A 25218-nucleotide genomic window follows, 5' to 3' on the forward strand; every position below is an offset into this window, starting at 1 on the left:
CCTCACTATCACTATACCTGATTGATCGCTACCAGATCGCTCTATGCAGCATTATTTATTTTGGTCTTACCAGCAGGTTTTCATCCTGAACCTCCTGCTTTACTGGGGATGCTGAACGCTCGCGTGGTGTGGGCTCGTCCGGTCTCCATGGTGATGCGTCCATCCAGCGTCGTTCCTGTCACACTCTATCCCAGAGTTACTCTCCTTGCCTGGATTAGTGCAGGACCTTGGCTTCTTGGAAACCTATATAAATACACCTTTGGAAGCACTTATCCACACCCTCTGTCACGCGATCGCAGGTCATCAATGGGTTGACATGACAACCAGAGGTCTCCAGCAGACCTGAATGGTTGTCACTGCCTGACACTATGAGCGCTGCCCGGTGGTCGGCGCACATAGCAAGTGAGAAACTCTGCTACATACAGGCGATCTGATCACCTGTATGCAGCAGAGCCAATCGGGTTATGGCAGCTTCTAGTCTCCCATGGATTCTATTGAAACATGCCTGTGGAGACATGGGGGGTCAGCGGGAGCCCCGGTTTGCTAGCTGAAACTGCATGGACCAGGGATCATCCCACCAAACTCCTGCTCTCTGTTTAACATGGGCAAAACGCTACTCAGACAACACAGAGAGAAAACAGTGTGGCAATGCTTTATTGAACCAGAAAACATGCAGATAACACAGAACAGTCCCAGCAAAATACCCAAGATGGTGCACATTATAGAGTCTCACACTTCCGCGGACTCGCCAAGATAACAGCAGCTGTGACTTCAGAGCTCCCAGGGTCGCTACCCCACCTGTGGCGCACACACACAGAGAGAAGGTAATGACAAGTGTAGGAAGATGACAGCCCATTGAGTCCATACAAGGTACAAGGCCAGTTGATCTGAGGATTACAACCTGCCTTCTCCAAATGTATCCATGGATCAGCGATGGTCAATGGAGCAGATCTGTATTCTTCCAACTGAGGCTGAAAACCCCTAGCCTAGGTTGTTTTCTATAAAATGATAGATCTGTGTCCCTCGTGATGGATCCATGATGGAAAATGACTGCTGTCCTGTCTCTGGTCCTTTGGATGTACGAATGTCTTGGCAGAATCTCTCTGGCTGTTTTTCTCTCTCAGTCTCTTGATACAGAGGCACGTAATCTATTTTTAGACTTAACAAGTGTCCTTCATTCAGAATTTACATAAAGGGTAAGAATGGAGATGAGATCAAGCAGCATTACTTGATTATTTACACTATTTGCATAGTTTTTCCCTCTCTGCTTTCGAAGTCAACAAACTGGCTCCATAATACAATGCATAATTAGTATATCAGCAAACATCACTAGTGATAAAGGATAAGAGCACAATAAAAGTCAATATTACAGGCTTACACAAAGGAAAGTCTGTTTTCTTGACCAACCAGAAATCAACACTTAAATTTGAAAGCCAACATACAGATAGAATAATAGAATGTTTTGTTTGCTAAAAATAGTGATCTGGTTAATTAAGATACAATGCTGTATGTCATCACAATGCCAAAAGGAAAAAGATGCTTTTAAAAATATTTAAAAAATATAAAAGTTCAAAACACCCCCTTCACTCCATTCAAAATAAAACAAATAAAAATCAAACATACACATATTTCATCTCGCCACGTTCAGAATTGCCCGATTTATCAATATTAAAAAATAATTATCCCAATCGCTAAACGGCGTAACGAGAAAAAAAGTCAAAACGTCAGAATTACGTTTTTTGATGCCGCATCATTGCATTAAAATGCAATAACGTGTGATCAAAAGATAGTCTCTGCACCAAAATGGTATCATTAAAATCGTCAGCTCGGGACGCAAAAAATAAGCCAACACCCAACCCAAGATCATGAAAAATGGTGCAATACTTTTATACTTTACCTAATAAAGATGAGTTATTTTTACTGATAAATGTTTGTTTTGGGTCATTTATTTTCTGTTGGTATTTGGTTTATTCTATAAAACTCCCATATAATGTTCCATCCTTGAACGCACGACGCGTGCAGCATGTTTTTGTACAATTTGTCAATAATATATATACAGTGGGGCAAAAAAGTATTTAGTCAGTCAGCAATAGTGCAAGCTCCACCACTTAAAAAGATGAGAGGCGTCTGTAATTTACATCATAGGTAGACCTCAACTATGTGAAACAAACTGAGAAAAAAAAATCCAGAAAATCACATTGTCTGGTTTTTTTTTTCATTTTATTTGCATATTATGGTGGAAAATAAGTATTTGGTCAGAAACAAAATTTCATCTCAATACTTTGTGATATATCCTTTGTTGGCAATAACAGAGGTCAAACGTTTTCTGTAAGTCTTCACAAGGTTGCCACACACTGTTGTTGGTATGTTGGCCCATTCCTCCATGCAGATCTCCTCTAGAGCAGTGATGTTTTTGGCTTTTCGCCTGGCATCACGGACTTTCAACTCCCTCCAAAGGTTTTCTATAGGGTTGAGATCTGGAGACTGGCTAGGCCACTCCAGGACCTTGAAATGCTTCTTACGAAGCCACTCCTTCGTTGCCCTGGCGGTGTGCTTTGGATCATTGTCATGTTGAAAGACCCAGCCACGTTTCATCTTCAATGCCCTTGCTGATGGAAGGAGGTTTGCACTCAAAATCTCACGATACATGGCCCCATTCATTCTTTCATGTACCCGGATCAGTCGTCCTGGCCCCTTTGCAGAGAAACAGCCCCAAAGCATGATGTTTCCACCACCATGCTTTACAGTAGGTATGGTGTTTGATGGATGCAACTCAGTATTCTTTTTCCTCCAAACACGACAAGTTGTGTTTCTACCAAACAGTTCCAGTTTGGTTTCATCAGACCATAGGACATTCTCCCAAAACTCCTCTGGATCATCCAAATGCTCTCTAGCAAACTTCAGACGGGCCCGGACATGTACAGGCTTAAGCAGTGGGACACGTCTGGCACTGCAGGATCTGAGTCCATGGTGGCGTAGTGTGTTACTTATGGTAGGCCTTGTTACATTGGTCCCAGCTCTCTGCAGTTCATTCACTAGGTCCCCCCGCGTGGTTCTGGGATTTTTGCTCACCGTTCTTGTGATCATTCTGACCCCACGGGGTGGGATTTTGCGTGGAGCACCAGATCGAGGGAGATTATCAGTGGTCTTGTATGCCTTCCATTTTCTAATTATTGCTCCCACAGTTGATTTCTTCACTCCAAGCTGGTTGGCTATTGCAGATTCAGTCTTCCCAGCCTGGTGCAGGGCTACAATTTTGTTTCTGGTGTCCTTTGACAGCTCTTTGGTCTTCACCATAGTGGAGTTTGGAGTCAGACTGTTTGAGGGTGTGCACAGGTGTCTTTTTATACTGATAAAAAGTTTAAACAGGTGCCATTACTACAGGTAATGAGTGGAGGAAAGAGGAGACTCTTAAAGAAGAAGTTACAGGTCTGTGAGAGCCAGAAATCTTGATTGCTTGTTTCTGACCAAATACTTATTTTCCACCATAATATGCAAATAAAATGAAAAAAACAGACAATGTGATTTTCTGGATTTTTTTTTCTCAGTTTGTCTCCCATAGTTGAGGTCTACCTATGATGTAAATTACAGACGCCTCTCATCTTTTTAAGTGGTGGAACTTGCACGATTGCTGACTGACTAAATACTTTTTTGCCCCACTGTAGGTTCTCCTCGTCTGAGTTATTTTTGAAGGTCAATAAAATACAAATTCCTGTAATTCATTTCTCACACTCCAGGTATAATAATGACTTCTCTCTGTGTGGGATTTTTGATGTTTAAAAAGGTTGTCCACTAGTTGGTCAATCCCTTCTCATTCCTCATGTTTGGTCCTGTTAACATAAAAATGCTTACAGTGTCTTGCGAAAATATTCGGCCCTCTGGAACTTTTCAACCTTTTCCCACATATCGTGCTTCAAACACAAAGATACCAAATGTAAATTTTTGGTGAAGAATCAACAACAAGTGGGACACAATTGTGAAGTTGAATGAAATTTATTGGTTATTTTAAATTTGTGTGTAAATTCAAAAACTGTAAAGTGGGGCGTGCAATATTATTCGGCCCCTTTACTTTCAGTGCAGCAAACTCCAGAAGTTCATTGTGGATCTCTGAATGATCCAATGTTGTCCTAAATGACTAATGATGATAAATATAATGCACCTGTGTGTAATCAAGTCTCCGTATAAATGCACCTGCTCTGTGATAGTCTTAGGGTTCTGTTTGAAATACAGGCTTCTCCCCTGTGTGACTGCTCTGATGACTAACAAGAACCGATTTCCGGTTGAAACATTTCCCACATTCTGAACAGGAAAAAGGCTTCTCTCCTGTGTGAGTTATTTGGTGTGTAACAAGATTCCCTTTCTTGTTAAAACATTTCCCACAGTCTGAACAAGAAAAAAGCTTCTCCCCTGTGTGATTTCTCTGGTGGGTAAGAAAACTTGATATATGTGCAAAATATTTCCCACATTCTGAACAGGAAAAAGGCTTCTCCCTTGTGTGAGCTCTCTGGTGACTAACAAGATGTGCTTTCTGCTTAAAACATTTTCCACATTCTGAACATGAAAAAGGCTTCTCCCCTGTGTGGATTCTCTGATGCTTAACACAATCTGATTGATTGCTAAAAGATTTACCACATTCTGAACATGAAAAAGGCTTCTCTCCTGTGTGAGTTCTTTGGTGAATAACAAGCACTGATTTCCGGTTAAAACATTTCCCACATTCTGAACAGGAAAAAGACTTCTCCCCTGTGTGAGTTATCTGGTGAATAACAAGATGTGCTTTCCGGTTAAAACATTTCTCACATTCTGAACATGAAAAAGGCTTCTCTCCTGTGTGAGTTATTTGGTGTGTAACAAGATGTATTTTCTGGTTAAAACATTTCCCACATTCTGAACATGAAAAAGGCTTCTCCCCTGTGTGGATTCTCTGGTGCTTAACACAATCTGATTGATTGATAAAAGATTTACCACATTCTGAACATGAAAATGACTTATTTGCTTTAGGAGCAGTTTGTTTTTTAATGCCTCTTTTGTGACTTTGATTTTCCTTAGTAGTCGGTAATGAATCAAAAGATAGGACCTGTTCCATAGGATCAGATGACTGATCTTTGCTGTGAATGGATGATGATATATCTGGAGTAACAGCAGTCACTTCAGTTGTATTTTGTAGGATCTCAAGATCATCAGATTTAAAAATTGGAGATGTCAGCTGTCCTTCTGATCTCCTGGTACAGTCATCTGCTAAGATAAAAAACAATTATCTTTTAATAAAATATCGTTGTGTTTTATATTTTTGAATTTTTCTACTTAAACTCTTCATGAAAATGGGAAGCTATGTAAAAAACTTTATTTACCAAGACAATGACAGTGTTAGGGACTGCGGAACACATCAAATAATATGAAAGGAGATAGGTGCGCTCGCAGCCCGGGGTCCACCGTGAAGAGATGGAACCTGCTGCTGAGTAATGGCGGAACAAGATGGTGGCTAAACACTTGCTTACACGTGGGTTAACTTCACCCAGTGTGAATAGAGGCAAACTTTGTTACTCCACAGAGCCGCTGAAACAAACACCGGAGCCTGTTGAGCTCACATAGCTCAGCTGAGTGAGCGCTAATTAGGGTCACAGAGCCCTGTCCTTGAGACACCGGACTAGAGCTCCTCTAGACCATCAGCGCTCGGCGCCGCGGCTGCGGTGCCAGCAAAAGGTAATAATATATTTAATCACACCAAGTGCACACAGTGCCGCTTCGGCGGACGCCACTAACCACCCAGGACGGGGAGGAAAGCGCTAGAGGTGCGCACGGCGGTCACAGCTACCTGGTGCGGTACGACAGTGCCCATAGCAGGGAGGCACAGATGGACGCTAGTGTGCGTAGACTGAGAGCACAGTGGCTTGAGCATAGCCACCCATTGGCGCTGACTCTCACTCTGAACCCCTAACCAACATGTGTATCAAAGGGAGGGGAGTCTTAATGAGTCAGTCACCAGATACATACAGTACATCCATCATCATACATGCAAATCAGCATAAGAGTCTATACTAGCGCATGGCCGTTTGGCTCTTTAATAGCAGCGTCCTTCCGGGACCTTCCTGATGGTCCAATCCAAGCTGGAGAAGGACCTGAGCATGTGACCTCCGATCTCCAGTGATAGATCGTCCCAAGAGCATGCTCAGTGGACCGAAAGGAGGACTTAGTCCCTGGAGTAGCTTGCTGCTGACCAGCATACGTTGCTATAGCTGGACCAGAGGTGGCATCAGCAACTAAACCTACAAAGCTGGTCTGAGCAGAGCGCCTGTATCGACGAGTCTGCTGAGAAGACTCCTCTACGGCCGGAGAGGAATGGGAGACTACCGAATGCAAGGCTCGGGATCTCTGCTGTGCAGCTACAGAAATCCCGACACCTAACATTTCCTCCTCGGTGACCCATTCATAACAGGGGCCCTAGGAGGGGGGTAAACAAAAACCAGCTAAGTCACAAAAAACCAGAGAGGTTGGTAACTATGCAGATTGCAAACCCCTGATCACAACCAGCAGCAGCCGTGGAGCGTTCCTACGATGAATCTAGATGCCTTGTCACAGCCGGAGAACTAAATAAGCAAGAAAGGGGAAATCTAAACTGCCCCAGAGCAGACCCCAAAGGAATAGACAGCCCCCACACATGTATTGACGGTGAAACAAGATGAAAGCACAAACACAGGTAGGAAAATAGGCTGAGCAAACGATGGGGCCCATACTAACTAGAAAGGAAAGATACTGTCTGCAATCACGCCAAAAAAACCTGCAAATAATGTCCAACACTTCTGATAACAAAAAAAACCCTGAAGTCACTAGACTTCACCCACTATATCAGCACTCTGGCATATTCTGAGAATAGAGCAAAATGAGGCCAATCTAATAAGGGCCAAAAAGCAAACTGGCAAGTACAGTAACATAAGAGTGGAAATTCAGCACAGCCCCAGCCGGGGCTGGCCGACCACACGGAAACTGAATAGACAAAACCAAATCAAATGAGGACATTCTCAGAGAAAACTTAGCTTGAGATGACAGAAACTGAGCTGGAAACCAAGACCTGAAGAGGCAGAAAAAATCCCCAGCATGGGAATAGGGAGTTGGCCGTCTTAAATCCAGTCAGACTCCAGATGTCCAATCATCGTCCTCATTATCAGGTCTCTGCTAACTAAATCAGCTTCACTACCTCCTGCCACCACCAGAGGGAGCCTGGAAAGAGAACTCACGACTGGCAGACCAGAAAATGAATTCACAACAGGCCCCCTCCTCTCTGACCCTCACTACACTCAAATGCCGCAATGAGAAGCGGAGTGTGGATGTTCTCCACTGGCTCCCGGGTCCGAGCCTCTGGACCAGGACCCTTCCAGTCCACCAAATAAAAACTTTTTACCACGCACCACCCTGCATCCCATAATGGCATTGACCTCAAACTCGTCCGAAGACAGGTTTGATGTCCTGGCAGATGACTCGGAGAACCGGGACATGTGAACAGGCTTAAGGAGGGACACGTGGAAGGTGTCAGAGATAGCCATGTGTGGTGGAAGGGCCAGATGGTAGACTGTCTTGTGTGCTACAGACTGTTGGCGCCATTGCCGCCATTATCCCGCTGCTTGGCGCGCGTGGGAACCCATAGAGGCGGGCCTTCATGGGCGGAGCCTGCCGAGGAGCGTGAAACAGTGAAGTACCCCGCGGGAAGACGACAGAGCGAGAGAAGTGAGGAGCTGAGGCCTGCAGCCGGTAATGCTGAGCTGAGGCCTGCAGCGCTGATGCAGCGGCGGACGCCCTCGCCAACCCCTCAGCGCCACAAGATGCAGGGCCCAACGTGGCTGCAGTTCCAATGGCACCCACCGCAGCGGTCCCCATAATGCCGCTGTCTATGCCTTACATACCGGGAGCAGCATGGCTACCGCAGTATTCAGGGGTCACATACCCTGAGTGACTTCAAAGAGAGAGTGTGCAGTTTGTTTGAGGTGTATCCTCTGTCTGAAAGCCAGAAGGTGAACATCCTTATTGGGCAGCTAACAGGTGCAGCACAGAGAGAGGTAAAAGCCTGGCAGGACATTGATAAAGAGACTGTTAAAAAGATCCTGGCTAAGCTAAGAAGCACCTTTGACACCCACTGAAATCAAGATGAGATTCTTTGGGTGTAAGCAGAAAGCGCAGGACAGTATACGGGACTATGCTCTTAACCTGCAGGAGGCGCTGCGAGCCGTCAAGCAGATTGACCCAGACAGTATGAAAGATGGGGACGGACTGTTAAAGGAGCAATTAATTGAGGGACTCCTATCCAGTACCCACAGAGCACAGCTGCGCATCATAGCCCTACAGAACCCTGATCTAGACTTTGCTGATTTCAAAGATAGGGCTATCCGGGTGCTGCATGAACCAAATGTCAGCCGTCCAGCGCCCCCTAGGCGCCCAGCGATTACGTACCATCACGAAGCAACATCTTTCCCTTCCATCCCTGTGGAGGCTGATGCACAGACTCTGGACAAAGATCCATCTGCAGAACTGCGTCTTCAGGTCCAGGAGTTGACCAAGGGTATGGCTGCACTTACTAAAACCGTGCAGTCCCTGCAGGTATCCTCCAAGAAGATGATCCAGCTCGCCTCCAGTCCAGAGGATGTCCCGTGGCTAAAGAAGAGGATCCCGCCACTTTGAGGAAGGAACAACGATCGCAATGACCAGGACGGACGTCCCATCTGTCGTCACTGTCACAAGGCAGGCCACATTGCAAAGTTCTGTTATTTAAACGAGCAACCCCTGGGGCAGAGGGCCAACCCCCAGGAGTAGGACCACAAGGCCCAAAGAACTGGCGAGCCAAGTACGTTGGAGGGAGACCAGTCCTCCCAGTGGTGATTGACGCTATCCCCATGAACGCTTTGCTGGACACTGGCTCCCAGGTGACAACTATGCCCTATATACTTTACAAGCGGTATTGGGTTGATTCTGAACTTACTCGCGGCCCAAGTGATGAACTCACAGTGGTTGACAGTAATGTTCAGTCTTTACCGCAAGTGGGATGTAAAGAGATTACCATTAAAGTGGGGAGAGTAGAGTTAAAATCTCAAGGTCTGATAGTTGTAGTGACATTGATCGATGAGAATGTAACCCAATGATGACTCTAGGTACTAATGTGATTGAAAATTGTCTTGCCGAGGTTATTGTTTTGTTGCAACAGGTGGCTGAGACTGCTGGTTCCAGTGAACAACGAGTCCTGCAGAAGGAGATCAAGGCCCTGATGCAAAGACAGCAGGTAGAACTGTCTGGCGGAGAAATTGGCAGTGTCAGAGTGAGTGATCCTTTCCCCATTGCGATACCCCCCAGATGTGAAATGTTAATTTGGTGTCGGGCAGCCATAGGCCTCAGAGGAAAAGATTACCAAACATTGGTAGAGCCAGTGTATTCCGATAGCCGGCCCACTGTCCTGACAGCCAGAGGGGTAGTTGATGTCCGCAAAGGAAGAGTACCTGTACGCCTCTTGAATTGTGGGGAGGAGGAGGCCACAATACCTCGGTATGCCACAGTTGCTAAGCTGCTTACTGTCAGTAACAATGCAATATAGGCAGCAGAGCCCTTGGTCTCATCCGACCAGGTGGAGGACAATGGCTCTGTAAAGCAGCTGGAGGAGTGGTGTCAGCAACTGCAGGTGGGAACTGACTCCACCCCTTCATACCAAAAGAAGTATGAGCGGGTATTCAGTAAACACCCTCTAGACATTGGGAAGGCAAAAGGGGTTCAACACCATATCCCCACTGGAGATCGTCCACCCATCAAAGAAAGGTACCGGCCTATATCCCCAACACAATATCAATGTGCCAAAAGTATGTTGCGGGAAATGAAGGAGGCTGGGGTGATCAGAGACAGTTGTAGCCCCTGGGCAGCCCCAATAGTCTTTATGAAAAAGAAAGATGGTACCATGAGAATGTGTGTTGATTACAGAAAAATTAACAGCATTACACATGAGGATGCCTACCCATTACCCAGAATTGAGGAGTCATTAGCTGCACTTAAAACTGCTAACTACTTTTCCACCTTAGATCTCACTAGTGGGTATTGGCAGGTTCCCGTGGCAGAGGCAGACAAGGAGAAAACAGCGTTTACTACACCAATGGGTCTCTGTGAGTTCAACTACATGCCATTCGGCTCTGCACCGCCCCTGGGACATTTCAACGGCTAATGGAGTGCTGTCTTGGACACAAAAACTTCGAGGCAGTCCTGTTGTACCTTGATGATGTCATTGTTTTCTCCAAGACTTATGAAGACCATCTGAAGCACCTGGCGTAGGCGTTTGAAGCCTTGTCCAACTTTGGCCTGAAGGTGAAGCCTTCCAAATGCCACCTCCTGAAGCCCAAGGTACAGTACCTCGGTCATGTAGTGAGCGCAGAAGGTGTGGCACCGGATCCTGATAAGGTCACTGTCATCCGAGACTGGCCGAAGCCCAGCAACTTCCGTGAAGTACGTCAATTTCTCGGGTTGGTAGGCTACTACCGAAGGTTCATCAAAGGCTTCACTGAGATAGCCACTCCTATGCAAAATCTTCTGGTGGTCCAGTCCAAGAAAGCCCAGAAGAAGAGTCCTACAGTTGAATGGAATGAGGAATTGGAGAGGTCCTTCACTCGACTGAAGATGGCTCTCACAGGAGATGAAGTTCTGGCCTACCCAGATTATGATCAACCATTTGTTCTGTATACTGATGCCAGCAACATGGGACTGGGAACAGTACTGTCACAGGTACAGAATGGCAAGGAAAGAGTGATCTCCTACGCCAGCAGAAATCTTCATCCCAACGAGAGGAACCCTGACAACTACAATTCCTTCAAACTGGAGTTCCTCGCCATAGTCTGGGCTGTGACTGAACGATTCAAGCATTACCTAGCTTCAGTCAAGTTTACCATCTTCACGGACAACAACCCGTTGACTCACTTGGAAACTGCAAAACTAGGTGCACTGGAGCAGCGATGGATGGCCCGGCTGTCTATGAATTTACCATCAAGTACCGAGTGGGGCACAAGAATGCCAATGCGCTGTCCAGAATGCCCAATCTGCCAGATGCAGGAGAAGACCCTGAGGCACTCGAAGAAATAGAGTTACCTGCCTTCCACCGGCCAATTGCGGCCCAACGTGCCCAAGGAGTGAGAAACAGATGGTCTGTCATGAAAGAGGCCACCCTAAATCCATTGCCTCATCATGACTGGGCAGAAACGCAGGATAGCGACCCCGCAGTCCGCCTGGTAAAGGAGCTACTGTCACAAGCTGACTCACGCCCAGATCCAGATGCTCCTGAAGAAACCCAGCGGTTGTGGATGGAAAGAAGCCGGCTGTTCATCTATGAGGGGAAGCTGTGTCGGAGGACTATCAATGCCCGCACTCATGAGTTGGTCTGGCAGGTGGTAGTCCCAAAAAGGGAGGCATCAATGGTCTTGGAAGCATACCACAATGGAGCTGGACACTTCGGATGGAAGAATTTGGAAGCCTTGCTCCAGGAGAGATTCTACTGGGCTGGTATGAGGAAGGCTATTGAAAATTGGTGCCGGGAGTGTGGACAATGTAGAGTGTGGAAAATGCAACCTGCGCAGGAAGGCCCGTAACAGCCAGCGAGCTCCTTTGCAGCCAATAATAACCAACTACTTGAGTTGGTCGCCCTGGACCATGTGAAGCTGGTTCCAAGCCGTTCAGGCTACATTTATGCTCTTACCATCGTTGACCACTACTCAAGATTCTTGGTAGTTGTGCCTGTCAAGGATCAAACAGCCAGGACAGCAGCCAGAGCCTTCCAACAGCACTTTTGGTCGACCACACGGATACCCCGAGTGTGTGCTAACCAATCAAGGTCCAGCCTTTGAGGCAGAAGCATTCCAGGAATTCTGTAACGTGTACGGTTGCAAAAAGATCAGGACAACACCGTACCATCCACAGACCAATGGCATGTGTGAAAAGATGAACCAGGTGGTGATTGATCTACTGAAGACCTTGCCTTTGGAAGAGAGGAATCTGTGGCCAGAGAAGTTGCCAGATCTGGTAGACCTCTACAATCACATTCCTGTGAATTCCACCAACTGCACTCCAGCCTACCTAATGAGAGCGAGGCCTGACAAGCTGCCTATTGATTTGGATATGGGAGTCCTTACACCTGAGGTGACATCCCCAGATGCTGACTGGGATACAGAAAGACAGCAACAATATCGAAGAGTACAAGAGTGTGTTGAAAAGAGTCTAGCTCAGGTGAGACAAAAACAAGAAAAGACCTACAATCAACATACACCTGCAGTTCCCTTGTCACCAGGAGAACAAGTCCTAAAGAGGAAAAGAAGGATGCATAAATTGGATGACCAATCGGAAACTGAACCCTACACAGTCTTACCATCAAACTTCGACAACACCAAAGTGTGCCTTATCAGTAAGGATGGAGGAGAAACCTCATCAGCAGTATCAAGGGATCATCTGAAATTGTGCCCTGACCAGTTAAAAGACAGAATGGAAGAGGAAAACAACATCTAACCCATAGAGGAAGAAAAGGTCAGCACTGTACTTGGAGAATTCCTTGCAAATTGGACTAGAGCAAATAATGCCATACTGGTGCCAGTTTTGACCTTTCCCCAACTGGTAGTACAAGAAGAAGTGACTCAAGAGAACTCTGAAAATCAGGAAGTTCAGGTAGCAGATGCCACACCAGCAGTGGAGCCAGAGAGTCCTCGCCTTGCCAGTGGTGCATCTGTCATGCCCATGGTGAGTCTAAGAGTTTGCAGACAGCTACTACCCAGTTTACCCACAGTGAGTAGAAGTGGTCCTAGGAAATCTAGTATCCCTGTGCTACGCAGAACCACCAGTATTGTAGTCAGTATAGTACATACTATCCCAGTGGTTAGCACCAGGCAACCAGTGAGATCCCCCAACAACACCAGTGCTGCGTAAGTCTGTCAGTAGAATCCAAGGTATTCCACCTCTCAGATATCGTGTATAAATCAGTTAATGTAAATGTTAAATTGTATGTATATATGTAACGTTTAAGTTTTGTGCCTACAGAGACTCTGTAAGAAATCCCCTTTTTGAATTTTCCAGTTTGATTTGATGGACAATTGGGCCACATGACTAGGTGTGGTCAAAAACTTCTTTTGTACATAGTTCACCATTTGCTCAGGAAATGGACCATGGACATTGATGCATGGACTTATCGTCACAGGACTATTTTTGGAGCTTTTGGTTTTTGTATTTTTCATTTTTTCTAAATCTTGTACATTTATAATTGTTCATTTGTTAATATGTTTATATGTTGTTTTTCATCAGTCCAGGAGTACGGAATTGCTTTAGGGGGGAATGTGGCGCCCCCAGGAGTATGGTCGCCACAGTAGCATTACCTTCCTCCTAGGGAGGGTAATGTTAGGCTTGGAAGCAATGAAGGGTCTCTCTGGCAGTTAACCATAACATGCAACACAGTTCCCACTCCAGGCCAACAGAGGGAGCTCTGAACCAAAAGTAGGGGAAGAGCTGCTCTCTGGGGGCCAGGAAGGGGAAATTTGTCAGTTAGTGTGAGGAGGCCAAAGTGTGCAGACGTGGAGAGAGAAGCTGGGAGACAGAGCGGAGTTGAGAGCTCGTTCCCAGCTGAGTGCATGATCTGGAGCCTGGTCTCCAAGGTTGTATGGATACTGACGTTCCTGCAACAGAAACCAGAGGAATAGGAAGCTGTAAATGCTCTATTCCCACCTAAGACTTGGAGGCACAACAGCGACAGGTGAGCCAAGAGAAGAGATAGAAGGCTACAGCTGTCTGCCATACGAGGTAGTTCTGAGAAGGAACAAGAAGGAGGAACTTCAGTGTAGCATATTACTGCATGTACCTCAAGTAAGCGCTAGGAAGGAGACTACACAACCTATCTGCATAGAGATATTCCTGAGTTGCTTCCAGGCTAACCAGCTCCTGTACCATGTGTAATCTGGACCCTGGACTGCATTTACCAAGCAAAGTACAGGTAAAGAAACTGCACCCTGTTGTGTCCTTGCCTCCTTCCTGCAACATCTTCAGCACTGCTACATCTCTGTGCCAGACACTGCACCCTCTTCCTAAACACCTATCCTCACTGCCCTGGGACTACGGCCCTGCCTGTGGAGGGCTACAACATCATTGCTGCACCCCAACATCTGTCCCAGAGGATCTGTCTGGAGCGTCGGCTTAACATCTTCATTGCCGAACACCACAGGCGGCATCACGAATCATTCACTCATAAACTTTATTCCACCACTCAATCCCCTTGCACAGGGGCGCCCAGGGCCACGGACCGGGTCACCGCTGCTGTGACATTACCCTCTGAGAGACCAGCCCGGTACCGAGTACCCCACAGCCCTGGGAGGGCGACCCAATAACCAATTATATATTAATGGTGGATGCATATCTGTATTCAGATGTGTAGTGTAGAAGAAAGGAAAAAAGAGGGGAATGTGCACTGGAAGCCGTGCAGTAGGTAACTGTTATTTTATGCAGAGATGAGTCCTGGCTGGAAGAATTGATGGTGGTCTGCGCTGCATGAAAAAGAAAAGCAAAGATAAAAGGACTTCAGCTAGAGACATCACTGGTGAGTCAATGTGTTACCTGTACACTGACACTATACACTATATACAGAGCTCCTGTGTATAATGTCACCGGTGATCACTGTATTACCTGTATACTGATACTGTATACTATGTACAGAGTTCCTGTCTATAATGTCACTTGGGATTGTTTTTTTTTTTAATTAATGTTCAGTATTGTAGTATTCAGTCACTATGTGGTGGTGGCAATATGTGGTCTGGTCATGGTGTGACGGTATTTGTCCCTTGTATGTTTTATTAATGGTCATTTAAAAAAAATGTATGTGACTCATTTCCTTAAAGAAAAATACATAAAAATATATTTCTATTTAATAGGATAGAGTAGAGTAGGGTCAGCCAAAAAAGTCTACCGTGTCGTGGTGGCGGCTTAAAAATTCTTTTGGCCAGAACAAAAGCTGCTGGCTATGTATGTGATCTGGTGTTTGATGGGAATTGTTAATATCTGATTGATGAGGATGTGGTGAAGTTGAGTTTTTCCAAGATTGAGCGGTGGTACTGTGGAAGGTTTGAAGGGTGGAGGTGGAGCTAGGGTGGAGCCTGGGCGTAGTCTCAGGGGGGCCCGAAAATTTTGCCAGTATGGGGCACCGAAATTCCTAGTGGCAGTCCTGCTGCTCAGTACCACTTTTACTATCCTGTATACACAACGCATAGTACCACTCCTCCTGTTGAGTATATATACACTGCTCAGCACTACTTTTCCTGTCCTGTATACACTCACTGGCCACTTTATTAGGTACACCTGTCCAACTGTGTGTTAAGACTTAATTTCTAATCAGCCAATCACATGGCGGCAACTCAGTGCATTTAGGCATGTAGACATGGTCAAGACAATCTCCTGCAGTTCAAACCGAGCATCAGTATGGGGAAGAAAGGTGATTTGAGTGCCTTTGAACGTGGCATGATTGTTGGTGCCAGAAGGGCTGGTCTGAGAATTTCAGAAACTGCTGATCTACTGGGATTTTCACGCACAACCATCTCTAGGGTTTACAGAGAATGGTCCGAAAAAGAAAAAAAATCCAGTGAGCGGCAGTTCTGTGGCCGGAAATGCCTTGTTGATGCCAGAGGTCAGAGGAGAATGGGCAGACTAGTTTGAGCTGATAGAAAGGCAACAGTGACTCAAATTGCCACCCGTTACAACCAAGGTAGGCAGAAGAGCATCTCTGAACGCACAGTGCGTCGAACTTTGAGGCAGATGGGCTACAGCAGCAGAAGACCACACTGGGTACCACTCCTCTCAGCTAAGAACAGGAAACTGAGGCTACAATTTGCACAAGCTCATCGAAATTGGACAGTAGAAGATTGGAAAAACGTTGCCTGGTCTGATGAGTCTCGATTTCTGCTGCGACATTCGGATGGTAGGGTCAGAATTTGGCGTAAACAACATGAAAGCATGGATCCATCCTGCCTTGTATCAACGGTTCAGGCTGGTGGTGGTGGTGTCATGGTGTGGGGAATTTTTTCTGGGCACTCTTTGGGCCCCTTGGTACCAATTGAGCATCGTTGCAACGCCACAGCCTACCTGAGTATTTTTGCTGACCATGTCCATCCCTTTATGACCACAATGTACCCAACATCTGATGGCTACTTTCAGCAGGATAATGCGCCATGTCATAAAGCTCGAATCATCTCAGATTGGTTTCTTGAACATGACAATGAGTTCACTGTACTCAAATGGCCTCCTCAGTCACCAGATCTCAATCCAATAGAGCATCTTTGGGATGAGGTGGAACGGGAGATTCGCATCAGGGATGTGCAGCCGACAAATCTGCGCCAACTGTGTGATGCCATCATGTCAATATGGTCCAAAATCTCTGAGGAATGCTTCCAGCACCTTGTTGAATCTCTGCCACGAAGAACTGAGGCAGTTCTGAAGGCAAAAGGGGGTCCAACCCCTTACTAGCATGGTGTACCTAATAAAGTGGCCAGTGAGTGTATATACACTGCACAGTACCACTCCTGTCCTGTTGTTGGAGAGGCGACATTGGTCTTTGGGAGGGTTAATATTGGTTTATTATTTTCAGGAATACTATGGTAAAATAAGAAATACCTGCATTTTTTGGACTATATTAGACGCACTTTTTTCCTTCCAAAATGTGGAGGAAAATGGGTGGTGCATCTTATAGTCCAGATGTACTGGTTCTGGTGGGGAGGTGGGGGAGCGGCATCGGCAGAGCAGTGGGTCACAGAGGCACGTTACTGAAGAGCAATGAATACTCACTGCTCTCTGCGATGAACAGTCCTGGTATGCAGAGAGCACTGAGTATTCTGGCAGCTGCCCTTCGCCTTGAAAGCAGCACATAACGTCCCTGCCAAGCGCTGCTTACAAGTATAAAGCAGCTGCTGTCGTCGGATCAAGATGCTGCAAGGGAGCGTTGGGCAATGTTTGGGTTTTTTTTTAATCTTTTCTGATGGGGCTATGCATACCAGGATGAGGAAAGGATGGGATTATTCATATCATGATAAGGATGGGGCCATACATACAAGGACTGGGATGGGGGCCAGACATGACAGGTAAAGGATGGAGCCCTGCAGACCAGGACAGGGATGGGGCCATGCATACCATTATATGGATGAGGGTGATCATTCCTGCCAGGATAAGGATGAGGTGGACCATTCCAACCAGGATAGGGATGAGGAGCCATGCATACTAAGACGAGATGGGGCCCTGCATACCAGGATACGGATGGAGCCATGCATTCTAGGACGAGATGGGGACCCTGCATATCAGTATAGGTATGAGGGCGATTGTTCCTGCCAGTATAGGGATGAGGAGGCCATGCATACCAGGCCAGGGATGAGGTGGCATGCATACCATGATGGGGATGAGGAGGCATGCATACCAGGATAGGGATGAGGGGCCATGTGTTTCGTGATGGAGATGAGAGGACCATATTTACCAGGATATTAAGTACAGAATTGACCACGCTTTTGCTTCAGTCTTTTTTTCCCCCCAATTTCCTCCTCTAAAACCTAGGTCCATCTAATAGTCCGAAAAATACAGTGTATATATTGGAAAACCCATTTAAATGGATTATGCAAAGTAATCCCCTATCCCGAGACCTATGTAGTCGCTGGGGAACGACCACTGGGACCTCCATGATCCCGAGAACCGGCGATCTAAAGAGGAGGTTGATCATGCGCACTGAGGTGGCATTCACACATGACACTTCAAATAACTCCTTTAAGATGATTGTTGAAGGGCACGACAAAGTATAACAAAATCCACTGATCGGGTGTGGGGGGAGTGTTATAGTATGTGGGCTGGTGGGGTTTGTGTGGCAGGGCTGCTTTTTATCCCAGTACGGCTCTGAAAGTCAGGATAAAGGGAAACTGTTGCTATTGTACAGAAATTCACACTTGACACGCACTGCATATCTAGTGTTGTCAATCATAAAAGCAACTTTTGGCCAGAAAGACTGGACCTGGTCTTGTAGGGACCATATGAGCACATTCAGCAGCACAGAAGGGAGAGAAGGTAGATTCATCCAATAAGATATCGGGGATCTAGGAAGCCAACAGCATCATTACCCTCCGATTTCTGATACAGACCCATCATAATACTTTTCTTCAAGTGATTTTCTAACTTATCAGAACATTCTATGTACGCTGTCATTTGGCTTTGTAGTTTACAGTCATGGGCAGGTAACGATCAGCATCTTCTAATCCCAGGGGGTAGATGGATCCTCCAGGTCATAAGTTCTATAGAAAAGGGCTTTCAATGCCCAAAGGCATTTGAACAGTTTTGGGTGAGGAGAATGTTGTGGTCTAGAGGCAAAATGGTGATCATGGTAATACGGCTGGACTACACCAATGATAAAGCAGCCACAGCCGGTGACTGAGAAGAATCTGTGACTTCTCTGCATTTAGTGGTTACCACTCACCTGGGTAGTCATATGTAGGAATCTCCTCTTTACACCGCTCATCACCCCTCACATATGTCTCTGTAGCATTAATATGGGTCAGATCTTCACCCTGAAACAAATATTGTAAAAGTCACATCTATGATCAGCTCTAATCCTGCCATCTCCATCGCTCTCATTACACAGGTACAAAACATATAATACTGGTGGATAAAACAAAACTGAGCACAAGACCTTCACAGCCGTCTACACATCATAGGGGAGATCTCATGACACCTTCTCTCCATCTACCTGATGATCCTGAGGAACATTGGGATCTTCTTGTTCACAGTCCTGTGGAAGAAGAGGACGGGGACATCCCTCTGGTGTTGTCCTCTTACTGGATAGATCTGGAGGAAACACATACAGGGACTGAATTCATTCTCTACATACAGATAATTATAGGCCGTGTGTATTTAGTCCTGTCTATTACCTGGTGATGTGAGGGGCTGGGGAACCTCCATTATGACGTTCTTGTACAGATCTCTGTGTCCTTCTAAATACTCCCACTCCTCCATGGAGAAATAGACAGCGACATCCTGACACCTTATAGGAACCTGACACATACAATGATACCGTCATCCCCCCAATCCCTTCATAGCGTTACTGTATAATGTCCCAGCATTCCCAGCAGTGTCACCTCTCCAGTCAGCAGCTCAATCATCTTGTAGGTGAGGTCTAGGATCTTCTGGTGATTGATGTCCTCATGTATCAGGGGGTGAGGTGGAGGCCCCGTGATTGGGCTCAGGGGTCTTCCCCATCCCTCAGACACAGGGTCCTGACAGCGCTCACTAGAGGTCTTCTTCACTACTGTGAAATCCTGGTTATGGAGAGACACATTAATAAATCTCACTACAGACATTTCCAGAGTCCTCACCTCTCCCATTCTGTCCATCTGTTATTCCCATAGATAAGAATGATGTAATGTGACGTCATCAGAATCTCTCACCTCTCCAGTAAGCCGGAAGAGGATCTCTAGGGTGAGGTGTAATATCCTCTCCGCCATCTTGTGTCTGTCCATATCCATCCTTGATGTGTAAATCAGGAAAATTCTCTTATGTAGAAGATCTTCACTGAGAGGATCCGATATTGTAGAGACCTGAATGAGAAGAAGATGAGCCGATGTAACATCATAAAATCCTGTGTAATAATACAATTACTGGAGATAATAAGGGAAACATATGAGGAGATTTATTATTTTACAGTATTTAGTTTCCTTCTTTACATCTACTAATAAAACCTATATATTTAGGCCACAGACAACAAGCAGTTTCTCCCTCGGAGTCGGCAGCTGAATACGTTTCTCATAGACTCATCTTCCATAACGCTAATTCTCGTCTCATTTACCGACACTGGAATCGGCATTAGCAATACTGCAGGAGATATTCATTACACGTGACAGGAGAAATAACTACTTCATGATGAGGACGACATCTTCATCTTCTACTATGGCTCTAGAAACATATTTGGCCAGAGTCGGTCACTGACTCCATCCCCACCGGCCGTCTATATGAAGGTTTCCCGTCTTCCCCGCACTGTAATCTTCTATCACATTATATCTCAGGTCTGATTCACACACAGAAGTTTGAGGTTTTTATAAAAGATTTTTTGTAAGAACATCAAGACAGAAGTTATTTGCTGCCAATGTCTCCATGTAATCTTCCATATATTACATGAAAAACACAAAAAAAGTGTGAAAATATTCCTAAAATAATTATAGTGAAGTGTTGAGGCACCAAATAGAAAGTTTTTACCCAGTATATGAACACATTGAACCAATGTTACAACCTCCACTATATTAAATCTTCAGGGTGACTATTTATAATCAAGACAATGGAATGAAGAAAATCAGCACTCACCCCTTTTGGAAGATACTTCAGTCCTTTTTAATTTATTTGATTCAGAACAATGACAAAAAGTGAAACAGTGCTAGCAGCGTGGCGGCAGGTGCAGTGATTCCCAAAAGATAAAGATATGACGGACAAATGTTTTTGACTTACTTTGCGCTTCTACTGGTCCGCGTTCCACTGGTCTAAGAATATGGACCAGTAGAAGGACTGAAGTATCTTCTAAAAGGGGTGAGTGCTGACTTTCTCCATTCTGTTATCTTGATTACAAAAATAAAATTGAGGATGGTGGTACTGTGGGAACATTATACGGTGTGTGGGGGCAAGAAAGGGGCTCCGTACTATGAGAGTAATACATTTGTCATGATCCAGACCGGGTTCTGAGTCCTGTCTTCCCCTCTCCCGGTCTGGTCATGTCAGGGGTTAACTTTTCTCTGTCTCGTTCTGGTGTCAGCTCTGCTATTTCTCTGTGCTGCATCCTGCAGGCAGTGTCAGTTATATTTTCTGCCTACGGCATGAGTAGCGGACTCTGGTGATACCCTGATTTGTCCTGCTGTGTTTAGCTGACTTTGCCCGTGTCTGTTCCTTCCTCTCTTCCCGCCCAGACTCAGTGTTTCCCTTAGTGTTTAGATTTCCCAGTACTTGACTCTGCTTTGGCTAAGACCTGATCCTGTCTCTTGCTTCTGGTATTTCTGCTTCTGACCGGTCCTAACCTTTTGGCGCTCCTCAGACTCTGTGTTTGGTATTCCCCTTGGTACTTCACTTCTCTCTGGTATCGCTCCCTCTTCCATCATCCCCCTCTCAGCGTCTGACATCACCGATGCCAACACTGACAGGGGGTCGCAATGACGTCATTACCTTGCGCCCACTGTCCAGACATGTGCGGGCACTCAGAGCAGTGGAGGAACCAGGAAGAACGGTGAGCATTGGATTTATTTTTTCATGAGGCTGAATTATGCTATAGAGATTGCCTATGGGGCTGCATTATACTATAGAGGCTGCCAATGGGGGTGCATTATATTAAAGGCTGCATTATGCTATAGAGGGTGCCTATGGGGGTGCATTTTACTATACAGGCTGCCTATGGGGTGCGTTATATTAAGGGCTGCATTATACTATAGAGTCTACCTACGGGGATGCATTAAACTATAGAGGCTGCCCATGGCGTGCATTATATTAAGGGCTGCATTATACTATAGAGTCTACCTATGGGAGTACATTATATTAGGGGCTGCAATATACTATAGAGGCTGCCTATGATGTGCAATTTCTTAAGGGCTGCATTGTGCTATAGAAACTGCCTATGGGGGTGCATTATATTAGGGGCTCTGCAAGATGCTATAGAGGCTGCCTGTCACTCTCACACCTTGGCAGATTGGTGAGAGCGAGGGTGTTGTGGCCCCACTGTTCCACAAACCACACTTCCCTGGAAGGGGCATGACTAGGACAGCTACCTTGGTCTTCACTGGAGCCTCTGATGGTGAGGTCAGGCTTGTGCGGTAGGTAGCTTCCAGGTGCCACTCCAGGGTGATGTCTGGCTGTGGCTGCTGATCCCACTGTGGAACAGGACGCTAGGACAGGTGCGACTGGCAGACAGGCAGGTGATCACGGCAGGCACGACTGGTACTCAGGCAGGTGGGCACGGCTGAGACACTGGCAGGTGGGCACGGCTGAGACACTGGCAGGTGGGCGTGGTGTATGAAAAAGGTAGAGACCTGTTCACACAGGAGATACGGATACTGGCAGGAAGGAGTGGTGTATGCAGGAACAGGTTTGGAGCTGTTCACACTGGAGAAAAACACAAGGCTGTGGAAAGGAGCTGCAGTTGGTAGCAAGAGGTTGAGCAGCATCAGAAGCAGAACAAAGCAGAACCGTAAGGGTACGGAGTACAGGCACAGTCACAATAGTGCGGAGAACAGGCAGAGTCACAATAGCGCAGAGCATGCAAAGCCGCAGGAGTGCGGAGCACAGGCAGACGAAGAGGACACAAGGATAGACACAGCAGGGAAAGGAGCCACAGACAAGGAGACTGACAGACAGAGGTAGGACTGCGTTCAGACAAGGTAACGGTACAAGACAAGGTACAGGATCAAAGACACAGACCCGGATATTCTGCCTCCTGGAGGGCAGGCAGACAGGTGCAAGACAAGGCAAGGAAAAAAAGCACAGGGACCAGGATATTCTGCCTCCTGGAGGGCAGAGAGGACAAGTATGAGACAAGGCTAGAAACAATAGCACAGGGACCAGGATATTCTGCCTCCTGGGGGGCGGACGGACACAAGGCAAGGCTAGGAACAGGGACACAGACCAGGATATTCTGCCTCCTGGAGGGCAGAGCAGACATGCACAGATACAGGACTAGGAAACAAGCCTCCAGAAAAGGGGAAACCGAGAACAGGACCTGGCAACTAAGCAGCAAGATTCCAACTGAGTAAAGGTGTTGCCCAGGCAGCTGCCACCAGGTGGAGCTGCCCTAAATACTAGAGGCCTCTTGGCAATTGTCCAGGAACACATTAGGCAGGTGCACCCTGATTCCATAACAACCAAAGAGTTCTGGCTCCACCCCCTATGCATACAGCCAGGAAGCATGCAGAGAGCATGGAGTCAGCAGCAGACAGAACTCACAGTATGGCCTGGAGCAGTGATTAAGTTGGTGTGTGGGGGATGGGAGGCCATTCAGTGATGGCGGCAGGGCCTCCCTTTAGGGGTGCATTATATTACGGGCTGCAATATACTATAGAGTCTGTCTATGAGGGTGCATTATATTAAAGGGAACCTGTCACCAGGTTTGGCCGATAAGAGATACAGCAATCACCTTTCAGGGCTGATATACAGCATTCTGTAAAGCTGTATATCTGCCCCCAAACTGGCCTGTAAGAGGAGAAAAATAACTTATTATACTCATCTGCGGGGCGGTCCAGTTGGAGGGGTGTCGCTCTTCTTGGTCCAACCCCTCCCATCTTCCGATGATCGCCGTCCTCCTGCTTGCTTCGTGTGGATGATGCTTCACTGCGTCATCCACACAGGCTCCCCGGCATCATGTTCCTGTGCAGGTGTAGTTATCTGCCCCGTTGAGGGTAGAGCAAAGTACTGCAGTGTGCAGGTGCTGGGGATCTTTGATCTGTGACATCCCTGGGACCAGATCACCCCGCAAGTGAGTATAATAAAAGGTCTTTTTCTTCTCTTACAGGGCGGGTTGGGGGCCGATATACAGCATTATAGAATGCTGTATATCAGCTCCAAAAGGTGATAGCCATAGCTTATATAGGCCAAAACTGGTGACAGGTTCCCTTTAAGGGCTGCATTATACTATAGAGGCTGCCTATGGGAGGTGCATTATATTAGGGGCTGCATTATACTATAGAGTCTGTCTATGGGGGTGCATTTTATTAAGGGCTGCAGTACACTATAGAGTCTGCCTATGGGGTACATTATAATATAAAAACCTCAGTGGTGCTCAAGTATATATAGGGACTCCAGCAGCAAAAGTAGAAAGACACCAGTCACCATAGATGTCAAAGGGAAAGTCTGTATAGATAAATGAATTACTACTGCGCTTAGAGTCACTGGTATCTATTGTCTTACTCAAATGGATTTGAAGAGAAAAAAAAAAACCTCAAAGTCCAGAGCACAATAAAAGAACCAGGTTTGGACAGAGAACAACAATAAGCAACACTAAAAAAGTCATATATATCCCTTTGGATGCTTAATGCCAATTGTAGTGCAAGAAGCCAAGATTACCTTGCAAAGCAGTAGGGGTTAACAGCCACAGAGGGGGAGGGCGGGCTCAGTCTCACAGGTTTGGAGATCCCAAAAGTCCTTCTGTAAGTAATAACACTCCTCCGGTGGGTTGCTGATTAAATGCTTCTTGCTTAAGAACTGCAGTAATCCTGTTAGCGATGCTGCCCCGGCCGGTGGCAGCAGTCCCTCTAATGGCAGGAGGGTGGGAAAACACACTGAACTAGGTGCCTGAAATTCACACTATGCTCATCAGCACAGGACCTGTGTGAAGTCAGAGACACGTGATGCACTAGGCTGCAGCCTAGAGATTGCAATGAGGACCAAAAAGCTATCCTACATGTTTCAGAGACTCATGTCTCCTTCCTCAGGGATGGGGTCCTGCTTGCAATCTCTGTAGTATATATGCACACACTCAATAGAAGTAAATAAATCAATTAAAAATGTCTGTCATCACTGGAAGCCAAATAGTTCAATTTCACTATTGAGTCCTTTAGGAATGAGAGTATCAAGCATAAAAATCCAGCGTGACTCAGCGCGAGACATTAGTTTTATATGGTCTCCTTATCTATGGGGTACATTATACTATAGAGTCTGCCTATTTGGAGTGCATTATACTGGAGACCTATGGGGAAAGCATTATACTATATTCAGCACTATACTGAGGATTGTCTGGTGTATTACTCTTTATGGAGGCTATCTAGGGGGCCATTAAACAGTGTGGAGATTACAGTGTTGGAGCTATCAGTTTGGGGATACTAAGGGTTCAGCATATATACAGTGAGGGGGCATTATACTGTGTGTAGTGGAGCTGTACGGGGGAAGACTCGGGACATTATAAAATGTAAAGTGAGCACTTACTGTTATAGGGGAGATCAGGTTACTGTGACTATCAAAGGGCACACAGAGGGCACTATTACTTTCTAGGGGGCAAAATATGGGCACTGATTTCTAGGGCACTGGCACCCAGCATTACTATATTCTAGAGGGCTGCTAAAGAATTTAGAGGTCACGCAGCAGGTGCAGTAATAGGGACACATACGGCAGCAGCGGCTCAGTATTGGGGTGTCAGCAGGATGAGGAGGTTGTGCAGGTTGGGAATAGATGGTGACGGGGCTGGAATATGAGATGTGAAATGTG

At 46.3% G+C, this 25218-nt stretch overlaps 1 protein-coding gene across 2 annotated transcripts; it reads right to left on the reverse strand.

Annotated features, from left to right (window-relative positions):
• Nucleotides 1–3974: 3974 nt before the first annotated feature.
• LOC141093985 (uncharacterized) lies at nt 3975–24449 on the reverse strand. Of its 2 annotated transcripts, none has more exons than XM_073579660.1 (7): nt 24082–24449; nt 19443–19592; nt 19134–19313; nt 18927–19050; nt 18746–18843; nt 18476–18566; nt 3975–5235 (listed from the first exon to the last, which is right to left on the reverse strand). In XM_073579660.1, exons 2-7 carry the CDS (start codon nt 19518–19520, stop codon nt 4208–4210), a joined length of 1599 nt encoding a protein of 532 aa, XP_073435761.1. In that variant the 5' UTR covers nt 19521–19592; nt 24082–24449; the 3' UTR covers nt 3975–4207. The 2 variants fall into 2 exon arrangements, with proteins under 2 accessions (XP_073435761.1, XP_073435760.1); XM_073579659.1 differs by having other exon boundaries at nt 3975–5238.
• Nucleotides 24450–25218: the final 769 nt, after the last annotated feature.

Source organism: Dendrobates tinctorius, unplaced genomic scaffold (genome assembly GCF_039654945.1).
Source record: "Dendrobates tinctorius isolate UK_male_01 unplaced genomic scaffold, ASM3965494v1 ptg000063l, whole genome shotgun sequence".
In the NCBI taxonomy this organism is placed as follows: Eukaryota; Metazoa; Chordata; class Amphibia; order Anura; family Dendrobatidae; genus Dendrobates; species Dendrobates tinctorius.